General features: G+C 47.8%; 1 protein-coding gene across 13 annotated transcripts in view; it reads right to left on the bottom strand.

The window, feature by feature from the left end:
- FRMD6 (FERM domain containing 6) overlaps positions 1–16,308 on the bottom strand; it is a 96,056-nt gene that overhangs the window by 28,480 nt on the left and 51,268 nt on the right. For all 13 annotated transcript variants that reach the window (XM_077819656.1, XM_077819654.1, XM_077819649.1 and 10 more), the window contains 5 exons: positions 13,472–13,721; positions 11,586–11,676; positions 6,017–6,096; positions 3,193–3,269; positions 314–500 (listed from right to left, as the gene is read on the bottom strand). In XM_077819656.1, coding sequence (XP_077675782.1) covers positions 314–500; positions 3,193–3,269; positions 6,017–6,096; positions 11,586–11,676; positions 13,472–13,570 — 534 coding nt within the window. In that variant the 5' untranslated portion in view covers positions 13,571–13,721. The remainder of the gene's footprint in view (positions 1–313; positions 501–3,192; positions 3,270–6,016; positions 6,097–11,585; positions 11,677–13,471; positions 13,722–16,308) is intronic.

A 16,308-nucleotide genomic window follows, 5' to 3' on the forward strand; every position in this document is an offset into this window, starting at 1 on the left:
TCCAAGCACAGCATCTGCATTCAGACCCAATCACGAGCCCATTTGTTTGCCCGGCACGCATTTTCCACTATGCCCGAACATACCCACCTTCCACCCCTGCCCTGACGCGGGATCCTGCCACGTGGAACGGATCAGAACAATGCTACTGGCAGCTACCACCACTTGGGTTCCCTCTCGCCTATGAAGCTCCCATTCAGGATATTTCTCGTTCCGATTCACTTCGCGCTCCCTCCGCCTTTGGACACGAGCGGGGGAAGAGGGCGGTCGTGCACATGGAAACTCTCTGCCCGGGGGACAAGGAGACGGCACCTACCCATGCAGGGAAGTAAGCCTCCGGCTCGAAGTACTTCCCATAGTGCTTGTTCCTTTTGAAGTTCCCAAGGTCGGCCTGCAGCGCGAAGGCTGCCAGCAGGAAGTAGGCCTCCTCGCGCAGCACACACTGGGAATGCAGCAGCTCCTTTCTCAGGTGCCAGTAATAATAGTATCTGGCTGCTCGGTCACTGGGGAGAGGAGAAGAGCAGAACCGTGAGCGCATGCACGACAGAATGAACCTGCCCCGCGGACCGTGGGCCCGTGACGCAGACCACACTGCTCAGCAGCACCGTTCCCCCTGCAAAACCAAGTAATTTCCAAACGCTGGGGCGGTGGGCGCCTGGGAGCGCTGGGAAGCCACACGGGGGCCAAATGCGCCTCCGGGCTACGTTCTTCGCTGGCCCCATCTCAGAGCTCCCCACAAGAGAGCGGGGCAGAGTTTCCAGCCTTCAGTACACATCAGAGGCTCTGCCTGTGACTCAGACCCCTGCGAGGCAGCTAGCACGAGGCGCTGGCGTGAAGGAAACTCAAGGGAGGGCATCTGAGGAGAGGGCAACGGGGAGGTGGGGCCCGCCAGTGCAGGGAGGGAGCTGCGACCGGGAGCAGAACTCACAGCTGATTCGGGGGTGCAGAGCAAAGATGCTGAGAAAGGAGGCAGGGGATTGCAGGGAGGAATGGGGGGGGGGGCAGGACGGCCGCTTATGGGCGCTGATATGGTGGGGACAGCTTGGGGAAGGAGGGAAGGAACTGAAGCTATAGCTAAAGGGCAGCCAGAGGGATCCTGCCCGATTCCCATGTCCCTCTCCAACTTACTCAAAAGTTAGCTGCCCCCCAGACCCCTCTCATCCACTGGTCCAATGGGTCTCACACAGCACCCGCCTTCCTCCCGTCCCCATGGTATCTCTGGGTTGGCTGAGTATAGGCAGATCTTGCCTGAGCACAGGACAGTGGGGATCAGGAGGGCACAGGTGCCCTTACATCTGTGCGTGCTGGGCAGGTACAAGAGGAGAGGGAAAGGGGTGTCTGGTGCAGCCAGGTGCTTGTGGCAATGTTAGCTCGGTCTCTGGTTTCTACCTCTCCTTGCAAGGAGGGAGTTGTGCTGTCAGGGGAAGAGGGGCAGGGCCAAGGAGCAGCAACGAGACAGGCTTGTGTGGAGGATGCTCTGCCATGCACCGAGACTGGGGCTGCTTCGGGTCTGAAGGCTGCTTCTGACCGAGCTAGCATCTTTTAATGGCTCTACATTTTACCCTTAATTGTTCAGTGACATTTCCCCCGCACATTATTAAGGAGCTCAGACATGGGACCTCACTCCTGAGGTGGGGGGCAGCGTCGCTCCCTGCCACGGCGGCTGGTGCAGACCCAGTACACAGTGACAGCTGTCAGTCAATATCTCCCTGTTGGGCTCTCCCCATCCCCAGGGCTGGGAGCCGGGGCCTGGATGGGCAGGATCCAGTCGCTGCAAAGGATCAATCAGATGCGGACGCATGGGAGGGACCTATCGGGAAGCAAACCAGTCGGGGCTCTTTCTGGATCTGCAATGTCTGCACCACAAAAAAAGCTGGACATTGCCTCCTATTTGAAAAATCCACCCGGACAGAGGGGCAAACAAGAGGCAAACTCAGACGTATGGTAACCCTACCCTAGAGAAACTACATGACCACCACGCAATCCCGCCCTAGCAGAGGAAGTCACCACAAAAGAATTCTTAGGTCAGGGTTCTCTGTTATGCACACATCTGTGTTTGTGTGCGCTGCCTGGGCAAAGGACAGGGGGTTACCCATCTGTAGCAATACAGTGGAAAGTTAATGTAAACAATACATAACTGAGTCAGGCTCTTAGTCATTGCCCTCTTTTTTCTTTAGTGAACAATTTCTCCCTTTAATTAAAATGGTTATTCCAAGGAGTCTGCAAACCCTAAACACAATCACAGTCGTTCTCTACCTTTATTGTACCTCCAGGACCGAAGCTCGAGCCAGCCCCTCTTACGGTTGGCAAATAAAATGTTTGAAAACTGCTCAGCTCTGAGCTGTGCTGGAGACTCTACCATATTTCTAAGCAGTGACGAGCTTCATAGGAGGAACATATTGCAGTTTTAGCTACTGCACATATCTATTGACCTATTCCTGACATCCTTGGGCCACATTCTGATCTCGCAGAGACCCAGACCTTCCCAATGGGCTTATTTACACATCTCAGTAGTCCCAGTGACCAAGGACTTACACTGATAGAAACCCAAATTCTCAAGAGGTAGGGGTTGTGCAAAACTTGCACACACAAATATGCACGCCCAATTGCAGGCACACGTTGGCTAATAGGATAGATGAGGCCTTCCAACAAGCAAAGGGATAGCTGCGGCGATACTAGCTTGCGCGGCTAGAGTAAAATGCAGGGCCAATCATGGGTGCACGACTCCATGCAATTTTGGGATGAGCCACGTCACCCTTCTTTTTGGAAAGTTCGGCTCTATGGCATATATTGTTAATTGAACAAAAGCTGAATTCTGCCTGCTTTTTGCTTTACAGTGGAAAAACACAATACGTTGTAAACCAACCTGCCCAAACTATATCACAAAAGACTCATTGTATCTTGCTAAAGTAAAAAACAAAACAATTTCTCCCTGCTCAGACCAGCCATACAGGAGCACTTCGCTAATGTTAATCTTTATAAGGATAGAAATATGAAATTGATCACGTAAAGGCTAGTTACAAATAATTTTTTTCCCTAGCAATCCGCTGTTACTGAGAGTCTATGACAAAGTTACAATACATGCAATGAACTCTAACCAAGTAGGAATAACCCAAGATATTTTCTATTTTTTTCCATTAACAATAAAGCATTTTTTGGTGCAAAAACGCATTCTTTGTAATATTTTCCCCTTACCTGATCAGTCTGCCATTTTCCACATAATATTGCACTCGAAAGTGGATAATCATCGGGGGACCAAACTGGTCAATGCCCTGCAATAGAGAGAAAATTATTCAGAGTTCCTTCCACAGAGGATATAAAGAAACCATTGAGAACATAATTTTTTGCAAAGTTTTCTGTGAAATCAGAAAGATAATGCAATCTTTGATGCTCTATATTCTGTTTTCTCAGTGCAAAATTTATCATGACCACCACATCCAGGAAACCAGAGAAGGTGGAGCTAGTGGAACAATGTAGATCAAAGTCTGGCTGTTTTTCTAAATTGTACATTTTTTATAAAAATGTTTTGAAGTTTTCAAAAGTTTCCATTTTTTGGGAAAACTTCCAAGGGAAAAAATATTTAGCCTGTTGGCTGCTGTTCGATCTATTTTATCCCTTTATTTTTCATGCATCTTTTGCTGAGTTGCCAATTTCATATGGTCAGGTTAGCCACAGGGTAGGATATATCTCAAAATGAGAAAGCTTCAGATCCCGTTTCAAAACGGAAAAGGTTTTGAGTTCAACAGTTACTGGATTTCAAAAATGGGGCAAGGGGGAATTCTGAGAAAAATTCTGCAAAAATTTAAGAGAAATAATTCATGTTGTTCTGAAAAAAAGGCAAGATTCCAGTTATGAAATTTTCAAAAATTCTGTAAATTTAAAAAAAAGACATTTCCAGCAGCTATAAGGGAAGGGGGGACAGACGCCATTGTTGTGTTTGGAGTTTGTTATTTTAATGCATTTTTTCCTGTTCTCTACAACTGTCATAAATATAAGGGAAGGGTAACAAACTTCCTGTATACAGTACTATAAAATCCCTCCTGGCCAGAGGCACAAAATCCTTTTACCTGTAAAGAGTTAAGAAGCTCAGGTAACCTGGCTGGCACCTGACCAAAAGGACCAATAAGGGGACAAGCTACTTTCAAAAGGGGGGTGGGGGAGGAAAGGTTTTGGTCTGTCTGTTCTGTGTGCTTGCCAGACACAGATCAAGGAAGCAAGCAATCCATCTCCATTAGAATTAGTAAATACTAGCAAGGGAATGCATTAGCTTATTTTTGTTTTGGCTTGTGATTTTCTCTGTGTTGAGAGGAAGGTTTATTCCTGGTTTTCTTTTTGTAACTTTAAAGTTTGGCCCAGAGGGAAATCCTCTGTGTTTTTGAATCTGATTGCCCTGTAAGATTATCTTCCATTCTAATTTTACAGAGGTGCTTCTTTTACCTTTTTTCTTTATAATAAAGTTCTGTTTCTTTTAGAATCTGATTGGGGTTTGTTTTTTTTTTAAGTGTCCTAAAAAAACCCAAGGTTGGTCTGTGCTCATCTTGTTTATTCTCAAGCCTCCCCAGGAAAGGGGGTGTGGGGGTTTGGGGCAATATAAGGGGGAGTAGGAACTCCAAGTGGTCCTTTCCCTGAGTTTGTCTAAATCACTTGGTGGTGGCAGCATTACCTAATCCAAGGTACAAGGGAGAATTTGTGCCTTGGGGAGTTTTTAACCTAAGCTGGTAGAAATAAGCGTAGGGGGTCTTTCATGCGGGTCCCCACGTCTGTACCCTAGAGTTCAGAGTGGGGAGGGAATCCTGACAACAACCTACAAGAGATGCCGTAGAATATGTCTAGGTTGGAACTTTTCTGCAGAGATTCAACTCACACTCACCCCCATTGCTTTCCTTTTGGTGACCTCTTGTCTCTCATTACAAGAAACCATCCCCTAACCATTCTTGTCTGACGTCTCCTACCCCAGAGCTTGGTATATGGGTTGACTAGCTTTGACAGATCTGCCAGTTATCATGAGGGTTAATGCTCTGGGATCCTAATGTAGTTCCCAAATGTTCCCTAATTTAGCCTCCCAGACATCCTGCAATCCAGCAGTATTCAATTGCCATCTAGGTAATCTTTATTTTCTCAAGCTTTTCATTTATAAATCACTTAACAATTGAGAATTTCAGATCCCCTCTTGTTTTGCAGGTAGACAGGCCACGCATGAAGAAGTCTTTTTGAGCAGCCCTATGCCACTCTCATCAGTAACAGCTGATTAGTTTTTAATTAATTTTGCATGCTTCAAGTTTTCCTCTTCGTCTTATAAATTATGCACCCTTCAAACCTTCCCCTAAGGTATAACAGCTCCAGCTAGGTGAAACATGGAATCTGTAGAGAGAAAATAACTGGCCCCTCTCAACCTATGTATACGTAGGGGCATAGCGAGCAGATCGAGGGACGTGATCGTCCCCCTCTATTCGACATTGGTGAGGCCTCATCTGGAGTACTGTGTCCAGTTTTGGGCCCCACACTACAAGAAGGATGTGGATAAATTGGAGAGAGTCCAGCGAAGGGCAACAAAAATGATTAGGGGTCTAGAACACATGACTTATGAGGAGAGGCTGAGGGAGCTGGGATTGTTTAGCCTGCAGAAGAGAAGAATGAGGGGGGATTTGATAGCTGCTTTCAACTACCTGAAAGGGGGTTCCAAAGAGGATGGCTCTAGACTGTTCTCAATGGTAGCAGATGACAGAACGAGGAGTAATGGCTTCAAGTTGCAGTGGGGGAGGTTTAGATTGGATATTAGGAAAAACTTTTTCACTAAGAGGGTGGTGAAACACTGGAATGCGTTGCCTAGGGAGGTGGTGGAATCTCCTTCCTTGGAAGTTTTTAAGGTCAGGCTTGACAAAGCCCTGGCTGGGATGATTTAACTGGGAATTGGTCCTGCTTCGAGCAGGGGGTTGGACTAGATGACCTTCAGGGGTCCCTTCCAACCCTGATATTCTATGATTCTATGATTCTATGAACCCAACTCTTACGGTCATACCTTGCTAGCTTCTTTCTTCCATTCCTTTGGGCAGTATTTGTAGAGTTTCTGTGATAATTCCATATACACGTGTTCATTGTCTGCATTAGAAAGAGTGGAGATAAGAAAGGAGAAAGCAAATGGTTCCCCAAGATTTCTTTTAAAAAACGTACTATAAAAATTTCACACCCACAGTTATGCAAGCTCCCAAATACATTTCAAAAGAAGAAAATGCAGCATTATTTAAACACTCTCCAGCGTAAACAACAAATCCACCTATTTCCTGTGGAAAAGTATCAGATCTTCATCCATGGCATTGGTGAGTATTCTTGATCCTCACCTTTCTCATACCCTAGAGCAGGGGTCGGCAACCTTTTAGAAGTGGTGTGCCAAGTCTTCATTTATTCACTTTAATTTAAGGTTTCGTGTGCCAGTAATACATTTTAACGTTTTTTAGAAGGTCTCTCTCTATAAGTCTCTATATTATATAACTAAACTATTGTTGTATGTAAACAAGGTTTTCAAAATGTTTAAGAAGCTTCATTTAAAATTAAATTAAAATGCTGATCTTACACCGCCGGCCCGCTCAGCCCGGTGCCAGTCTGGGGTCCCAGCCCTGTCCACATACCCAGCCCTGTCCACATAGAGTAGGTACCTACCTTCTCCCTGGTTCTGGCCCATTCTCTTGTTCTCTCTGCACTGAGATGAAGGTGGGAGTGCACTGAGAACAGGGCTGGGGGTGAAGGAGCAGGGTGGGGATTGGGGTGCAGGGTCTGGCCAGGAGCTAGAAAGAGGGAGGGGGCTCAGGGTTGGGGTAGGAGGTTTGGGTGTGGAGCGCTTACCTGGGCAGCTCCCATTTGGTGTGAGGGGTGCAAGTGGGAATGTGGGGGTGTGTGTGTGCAGGAGCGCCCGTTTGGTGGTCAGGGTGGGGGTGAGGATGTGGATGTGGGGGTACAAGAGTCAGGTCATGGGGCGTGGGGGGGCTGGGTATGTGTGGGGGGTGCAAGAGCCAGGGCAGGGGGTGTGTGAGGAGGGTGTGGGAGTCAGGGCACGGGGCTGGGAGTGAGGGAGGTGCAGATGTCAGGGCAGAGGGCTGGGGGTATGTGAGGGGGGTGCGGGGTCAGGGCAGAGGGCTGGGATCGGTTGCAGGGAGGGAGAGAAGGAGGGGCAGGAACCCTGCACGCTGGGGGGAAGAGGCGGGGTGGGGGGAAAGCTTGCCTGCCCTGCAAGGAGAGAGTGGTGGGCAGGGGCGGAGAAGAGTGGGCCGGGCGGGGCCGGATTTTTAATTGCACGCTGCTGTCCCCGGTAGACAGCAGCGCACCATTAAAAATTGGCTCGTGTGCCATAGGTTGCCAACCCCTGCCCTAGAGGTCCTAGAAGCTTCTTTCTGGATTCCTTGCAAGAGCCAGCCCTCACAGGTAGAAGCCAGTGACTATGCAGTGTGGCAGCATGTTCTTGCTTTCTATTGAACTACAGCACTATAAAATATTTATTGTGCTTACTCTTATTAAAAGGGACAGTAACATCTTTGGTGCTTTGTTCAGACCCACTGTTTCGGGTCTCTGAGGGTATGTCCACACTGCAAGTAAAAACCTGCAGCTGACCTGGGCTAGCTGACTCAGGCTTGCGGGGCTTGGGCTAAGGGGCTGTTTATTTGGAGTGTATACATTTGGGCTTAAATTGCAGCATAGGCTCTGGGATTGTGGGAGGGTCCCAGAGCCCGGAACGTCTATACCACAATTCAACAGCCCCTTAGCCTGGGGCCAGCTGGCACGAGCTAATCACAGGTGTATAACTGCAGTATACTATAGACATACCCAGAGTGGTTAATCGCTCCCTGACAGCGAGGGGCAGAGCTGAGCTGAGCTAAGCAGGGAGATGTGTTACAGGAAAGTCACTTGCTAGGCGAACTCAAGAGCTGCAAACAGAGGCAGCTAACAGGAGAGTTTTGGAGGGAGCGTGAGAGGCTCTTTTTCCAGGTTCAGCTGTATTTGCTATTTCAAGATGGCCACCATGGAACAATGGTGGTGACCTGCAATGGATGTCCCATGTTTTCTTTCCTGCCTGAAGCCAGAAGGGACTATCTGTGCCTGAAGTACAAGCTAGTGGCTGTGCTGGAGAAAAGGATTCTTGGATTGGAGGAGCAAGTAGAGACAAGGAGGAGTTCCTAGACAGCCCAGTTCAGGAAACACCAGCACCCCAGGTTCAAAGAGGAAAGGAGCCGGCCACCAAGGAGTTGGAGAGGGAGGACGTCAGAGAGGTGACCTGGGAGTTTGCAACCACCAGAAACAAGAGGTCATGGCAAAATCTGAAGTGGCTGGAGATAGATGAGGAAGGACAGCCTGTGGCTTCCAGGGAGATGACGACCAGGAGGAATTACACAGAGCTAGAAGTTTCCAATCGATACCAGGTCCTCAATGTGAAATCTGTGGAAGAAACCTCTCAAGATCCAGCTGGTCCAAGGGAAAGGAGGGATGTACAGGGCACACCTGGGGCTGGCAGCTTGGCCCAACCTGTAAGAATATTAAACTTGCCCACAAAGATCTCCAACTATCCAAGGGAGACAGACAATCCTTGTTGGGAGTTCAGTACTCAGAAGAATCTAAAGAACATTCGTCAAGAGACAGGCGGACAACAGGGTGGCGTGCTGCTTTCCCAGAGCTAAGACATGAGGTCTTACTCTAAGACTGGATAGGCTTCTGAAATGGTCAGGCAAGGATCCACTGGTGATGGTTCATATTGGCACTAATCACACCACGTTGCGGGATATATCTCAGACAGTTGATCACTTCAAAGAACTCGGAAGCATGCCCAAGCGATCGTCTCTGAGATTCTGCCTGTCCCACGAGCGAAGGAAGCCAGAAGATCTGGCAAGTGAACCATTGGCTAGGTAAGTAGTGTAGAGTTTTGGTTAAGCGGAACATTGGTTCCCCTTCTGCTGAAGTGGAAGTCATCTTAACTCGACGCTCCCCCTGTCCCCACAGAAGATGGTCCAATCTCCTCAGGGACCGGCTGGCTTGAGTAGTGAGGAGTATGTTAAACTAATAATAAAAGGGGAGGGTAAAAAGAGGGAAGATATGAGCACTCAGCACAAAATCAAGATGAGAACAAAATTAATCAAGGAACCAAAGGACATTATCTATTTCTGAGTCACTGATAACTTAGAAGAAAATGATCCTGAATGCTTATGGGTCAGAGTCCAAACAGATAAAGCACAGGATGGGATATTAATTGGTATCTACTGAAGACCACCAAATCACACCAAGGAATAGGATGACCTTCTCCTTATGTATCTATCTATAAAGTATAGGAAAAAAGCTGAATAATCATGGGGACTTAATTATGAGTGGCATATGCTGGAAATCTCATACCATCAGAAATAAAACATCTGTGGACTTTCTGAAGATTAGACAACAATATCCAAACTCAAAAAAGTGTTGTATCCAGCATGGGGCAATTCTATACTAGACCTCACCTGAATCACATGCAGGTGAAGTGTTGCTTTCATAGCCCTCCTCAACTCCTGCCATTGCCAAATGGATCTCAAAGATTGGAGCCGCTACCAGGAGCTAGATTTTTCCTGGGCAAGGCAGCAAGGCCCAGATCCTCAAGGGTATTTTGAAATCACTAGAAGTTAGGAGCCTAAATACCCCTGAGGATCTGGGCTGGAGTTCCAAGTGAATTATCAAAGCCTTTAGAACTCATGCAACCCTGTAGACCCAGTCCCCCAATTTGATTTGCATTATCAAGGTCTTCATTGGATAGTGTAGTGGGGTGGCTGCCCCATTCCCACAGAACAGGGGTTAAAAGCAGCTCTGGAGAGGGCTGCAGCTGAGATAAAAAGAGTGAGAGCAGCTGAGGGAGTAGCTGACCACAGCTGTGACCAGCCCAATCAGGCCACAGCTGGCCCGGATAAAAGGGCTGAGAGAGGAGCCAGGTCAAGAGTCTCACTCCAGCCCTGGAGTGGGAAGGGCCTTGCTGCCTTGGAGCAGGGTACCGGAAGCAGAACTGTGCTGGGGAAGGGCAAGAGGAGCTGGGGAGCTCCAGCCTAGCACCTCCCCAGGCTGAGGGCCTTGTTAAAGGCCTAGAGAGGTACTGGGGCTGCAAAGGTGCAGCCCAGGGATAGGCAGAGGCAGCTGGTCCAACCCCCTTGCCAGTGATGAGTGGTTTACAGACTGCAGTCTGCTACAGAGAAAGGGGGCTAGATGACGACTGGCAGTAGTCACTGAGGCAAGGGGGACACAGGCGGTGGGGGTTCCCCTGGGAGGGGAGACCCAGAGTGTGGGGACTGCTGTGGTACCAAGGTAAGGGGCACCAGGGTCCCGGAGGGACATGGGGCCTGTGGCAGGCGAGACACCGGCCAGCAGGGGGCGCTCTGGAGCTGGAGTTGAGCTAATTCCCGGACGACCAGCAGGAGGTGCTGCGGTGGTGAGTATGCAACCTGCTACAGATAGTAAACACTTCTCAAATAAACCCCAGCCCCTACATTTCTGTTCCTGAGTAACTTCAGAAGAGAGCAGGGCACTCTATGTACACCTACACTGCATTCTGAGCCCGAGTCCCCCTTCCATCCACAAATCAGTCTGACTCGGCTCAGCAAGCACTCAGGTCTCCGGTCCTAGGACACTGCGAGGCGGGTGGGTCAGAGCCTGAGTCCTGCTGAGGGTCAGGTCCAAGCCCTGTCATTCTGCAGTGTAGATGCACCTCAAGATGAATCCATGAGCCAGGGTCCCACTGACCTGGGTTTACGATGCAGCGCAGAAGTACCTTCAGACCCTGATTCAGCCAAGCACTTACGCATGTGATAAAATCCCATTGACCTCAATGAGAACTAACCACATACTCAGGTGCTTTATTGAACAACTTGGGTATGTGCCGAACTGGGGTCTCAATGCAGCATGGCACTCTGCACATACTGAAACTCCTCTGACATTTTGGCCTCGTGCAGTTAGTCTGGACTCTGGGAGTTACCTAGCAAACACCCCACCAAGAAATGCTGCTTGGTGAACAGATAAGGAAGTAAACAATCAAGCATAAAATCTGCGGGGGACTTTGAAGGAAACCAAAACACATTTTGACTCAAGATGTAAGGAGGAATTATTTGTTTTTTGAAGCAGTGATTTAACACCACTTCAGGAACTATAAAAAGTACGTGGGAGTGCCTCTTTAACAGCAGCAGTGCTCACCCGGGGCTTGATCCAACTCTCAATGACTTTAGTGCAGGCTGATTGGGTTCCCTGGAGGCTAGACAATATCAGAGAGCACATGACAGTTTGTTTGAACATACAAAATATATAGAAAACTGCAAGAAAATAGAACTTAAATGTGAGCCAGCTCCAAACCAGAGCCTTATCCTGTCACCAATCAGGGCACACAATGAATGGGGATTTCCGGGTGAAGAGGGACAGTGCTACAATGGACAATACTTTATATTTATCATCCCTTGTTATAATAATGCTCAAGTTGTTTATCAACATTTCACTCATGACGTGGCAGGTTTATTCCTATTCTGGCAACCAGCATACTTCTGTTGCACATCTGTATGTGACATAGCATTGTTTGAAGTATACAAGTTCAGACTGAGACTTACTTTGTATGACGCTGAGTCCAAAGAGATGACAATCCCTTAACCTCAGAAGGTCGCACACCTGGACAAGTAACTCACGACATAATATTTTAACCTGCAGCAGAAAAACACAGGATTGAAAATATTAACGAGAATCTGCCAATATGTTCTTCAGGTGTTTTATGATCTTTAATCAAGCTCCATCCTGAAGCCGCTGTACATTCCCGGCTTCCACTGAAGGTCAATGGGAGCTTTGAGTGTGTACCAAGAAATGTAAAACATTAGGCACATAAATTATGTATTCTATACCATGCATACTCCAAATTCCAGCTGATCCCATTACCCACTGCATGAGATAGACGTTTAACTACCTAAAGGTAGGCCAAGATGGTCACTACTTTTGATATCAGCCTAACAAAATACTTGCCTGTAACAAAATAAAATGCTTGCTACAGGCAAGGCCTTTCACACCGACAGGCCTTGGCTACAGTGCCACAGATCTACAGTCACTTAGGACCTCAAGGTTGTCACTGTACTGTAGGTGGTGGCCACTCAGCACTGCACAGGAAGGACTAAACGCTGGTCTTCTCCAAGGATGAAAATCAACCTTGTGCAGAGGGCCGGTGTTAGGCCTAGGAACCACCAAAGTCCCAGGACCTTAGTTCTGCATAGTCCCTGAGAAAGGCCAAAACCTACCACTTGTGCTAAAAGAGGATCTTCTTTAGTGGTATCAGTATTAGGGCTTAGTTATGACACAGACCAACAATTCCAATTCCAGCCAGTAGAGATCTGTGGTTCAAAAACCCACATATTACAACATCAAGGACTCACAAGAGTTTAAGAATAAAGCAAACTAGAAGTGTCCCCCATGTTGCTGCTCCTGTTAATTTGCAGTAAAGGTTTTCTTCCCGTTGGAGTTCTCCTGAAGCGTCCGGTTCTCCATTGTCCTGCACTGCGCGCCGTAATTTACACCCAGGCAAAGGAAGTGCAATATGGATGTAAAACACTACCAACCTGATTCTGTAGCATTTCTACTCCCACCTGACATTACTGTGAACAACTACACATAGTGCAGGGGACAGGGAATCAGACACACAACTCCTAGTTCAGAATCTCATTAACCTGTAGAGTGGAACAATTTTGGGTTTCTTTCTCTAGAATAAATTCCAGCCCAGCCCTTTGAAAAAGCTAAGAAACCCGTATTATTGTCAAAAGGCTCCATTCTGCCGCTATGTTCACCCTTCCAAAACCAATGGGGGTTGGGCATGCATGTCAGGGGCTTAACTGGACCCAGTTCTAATGATACATAAAGGAATGGATCACACCTAAAATAACGTCACTTGGATTTAGCTAGAGCAGTGCACGAAGAATGAATTCTCAGAGCATCAAGCCCAAAGAGACAGAGAGAATAAAATCCTGATGTGCCTTCAAATGTGAGTAACTGTAAAAGGAGTAATACATTTAAAACAGCAGAAGACTGACCTCTTTTAGAAACACATTTGTTAGATATATACACACACATATTTTCTGTGTCCTAAATCAAATATATTTTATATAAAACGGAGAGGTTACCAAAAAAGTGAGCTTTTGTACATACCCTCCAGTTGCCACTTTTCCACGCTGTTTGATGTAAACGGGCATAGAGAAGAAAGGCAACTGCGTGTCAAGCTTTAAACTAATTTTGAACACTGTGTTGCAAGGAGAGTTGCCCTGGGCAGATAACTCTGCTTATCTGTCAGTCAAGTGGCAGCCTGGAGATGACCTGTGTCATAGGTGTCAGTGTGTGATAAAGCGACTCCATCAGTAAAACAGGGGCAAATCAGGACAATGCAGGCTGTGGGTACAGCATCCTAGGAGACCCAATGCTAGATGAATGCACAGGACATACCTGGGTTAAGGCGTTTACCTACATTTATAATGATGTTGAGAGAATCGTCGTTGGGAAGGAAAATACAAACGCTGCGGCGGTCTTGCATGATTCTGTTATTATGGAAGTTCAGTTTGTTCATTGTGTTCTGGGCTCTCTCTAGTGGTTCAATGCGGCGCTCCGAGTCCTGGCAGAAACCTCAGGTTCAGAGCACTCAGCAGCCAACAGCTTCTCCTCATCACAAAGCCATCACAGGAGGGACATTCTGGCCTCTGTCCCTGGGGGTGCCATAGCTGGGAAGGAGAGAACACGTGAGTGTCATATCAACAGGGAAGGGATCTCAGCAACCTTCTTTAAACAAAGGAAGGGCTACAGAGCTTTAGGCCCTGGGACGCATTTCAGTGGAATCGTTTCCCTCAGTGGCTCTCAGCCTCTCCCATCCTGAGACCGTACGTTACAACAGAAAAGGGTTCCCCGCTCCAGGGCCGAATTAACGCATAGACACATGTGGCATGTACCTAGGGCCCCAATTCGTGGGGGGCCCAACCCAAGCAGTGCTGCGACCCTGTGACCCAGGTCACAGTGCCACTCATTCAAATTCGGACTGGCTGCCCCTCTGTCACGATGGGGCAGGGGGATGCCCCAAATCTGAGTGAGTGGCATCGCGACCTGGCGCAATGGGTCACAGCACCACTCAAACCTGGCCTAGCCGCCCCGTCATGAGGCCCAACCTGAGCGGGCAGTGGGGTGGCCCACGCTGCTTCTCCTTGCTGCTTCTACGGGGCCAGCTCCTGCACTGGGGCTCCCTGCACCAGGAGCCTGCCTAGCTTTGCCTTACTTCCAGCAGCCCACATCCCCTCTACTCTGCCCGCAGGACTTGCTCAGCAACAGCCTCAAGACCTGCTACAAATACGGGGAGCTGCAGCGAGTGCCCACGTAGGGGAGCCAGCCAGGAATCCTAGAGGGATGGACCGAAGGGGTTAACAGGACAGCATCTGTGCAGCGGGGAACCCTGGGGGACAGACCTAAGGGGGTTAACAGGCAACATCCGTGCAGCTGAAGCCAGTCACTGACTGATCTGGAAAGGGAAGGTTAACTAAGCAACATCCATGCAGCACAAGCTGGATGTACTTGGGTTACGAAATCATAAGTGCAGCCATGCTGGCCAGGGCAGGGTTAGTATAAATGCATCCCTACTGTGGGAGCATCTACTTTAGCTGGCCTGTAGAGGGGCCAGAAGTGCATGTTTGCCTGGGTTAATCTAGTCCTGCCCTTCTCTCTTGGGCACCTACCCCTCAGGTTGGGAACCCATCACTTACACCTAGCAACAAAAAGCCAGCTGGATTTACATTAATTTCCTAACACCGTTAGGCATTTATGAAGTGATGTGGAATTAACAGCTGCAACTCTCAATACAGAAGTATTTGTATTTAGTTCGCTTGCTTTGATGAAATGCAATTCATTGTTATTCAGTGTCTTATGTGATAGCCTCTGTACGAGCTCTCTAATGCTACCAATGCATCCGCAAGGTACGTTCTGACCATCTGCCTCTCGGAGGATTAACGTGGGATTTGTTATTTCTCATTTAAAACATCCCTGCCCAGTTTTAAGGTACAGCAGCAGACAGAATTACCAAGGAATAGCAGTTTTATAAGAGGTATCGCAGACAGCAGCAAATGATGCTGAAATTTCACTGCCCCACTTCTACAGACCTGTTTCATGAAAAATTACACGGCTACTGAAATGGCCATCATATGACACCATCTAGGAGGAGTTCTCTCAGTCCGACATCATTAGCACAGATAGGAGCTTTCAGACCTTTGAAAAATGATAGTCATCTCACCCAATGTAGTGATTTTGAAAAGGGTAAACAAAAGTACCACGGCGTCCAGGTCTCAACTTTCCTTTTTGGAAACATACATTGTGTCTGTGATCCTCCCAATAAAGTTGAACACAGGCATTTTTGTGCCGGGCTGGTCTTTGGCCACGTGGGCTTGGATTCTGCGCGCACACACACAACTAGCCGGCCATACATGAGCCATCTCATTGTGTTCAACGTGTAAATGGGTTACAAGATCAAGGCGTTAATTCCTGCTCTGTATATTTCCCAATATACAGACACCCCCTGCACTGTCTGCATACAGAGTCTGCACTCCTAGGAGTGGTATGTTAAAGCCTGACAAGTTGGTGAGGTTTCAATGCAAGGTAAAACGTACTATTATACCAGATTTACCTTGGGCAGACTTTTACCACCCAATCTCTTCCATGCTAAAGCTAGAAGCCTTAAGTGCTCTGCAAGGCACTCTGTTAAAACAGTCACTCACGGAAACTATTTGGACTGGGTCTTTGCTCCCAACTATATTAAGGCCCCAATTCAGCACGGAACTTAAGCACATGGATAACGTTAAAACAGGCTGCCAGTCCCACTGACTTGGGGTATTCATGTGCCTAAATATCTTGCAGAATCAGAGAGACTTACTCACTTAAAAAACCCACCCATTATGTTACCTGAATACTACTCTGAGTTCCCACCCATACAGGCAGTGTTGCAAAGAGGACATGACATACCATTTTACCCATATGACCAAAACCAGGTCTGAGGCCAATCTAGTACGTATCAGAGTTACACAGAACCACGAAACCTCCTAGGACCGAAAGCTCAGAGACGTTAATTACAGTGGCCAAAAATTCCAACTGACTCTGAAAAGCCTTGAAATGGCCGTTTTATTCTTTTGGCTTGGTTTCAGACAAGCCTCTAAAGGGCTTTACTGGCATATTAAGAAGGGGAAAATGTATATACGGCAAGAACAAAACAGTTCTTTTTGGAAAGAAACAGGAGTGCACTTGGATTTAATTTGTTGCCGCTAGCAAAAAGAATGG

Source organism: Eretmochelys imbricata, chromosome 6, assembly GCF_965152235.1.
Source record: "Eretmochelys imbricata isolate rEreImb1 chromosome 6, rEreImb1.hap1, whole genome shotgun sequence".
NCBI classification, from domain to species: domain Eukaryota; kingdom Metazoa; phylum Chordata; order Testudines; family Cheloniidae; genus Eretmochelys; species Eretmochelys imbricata.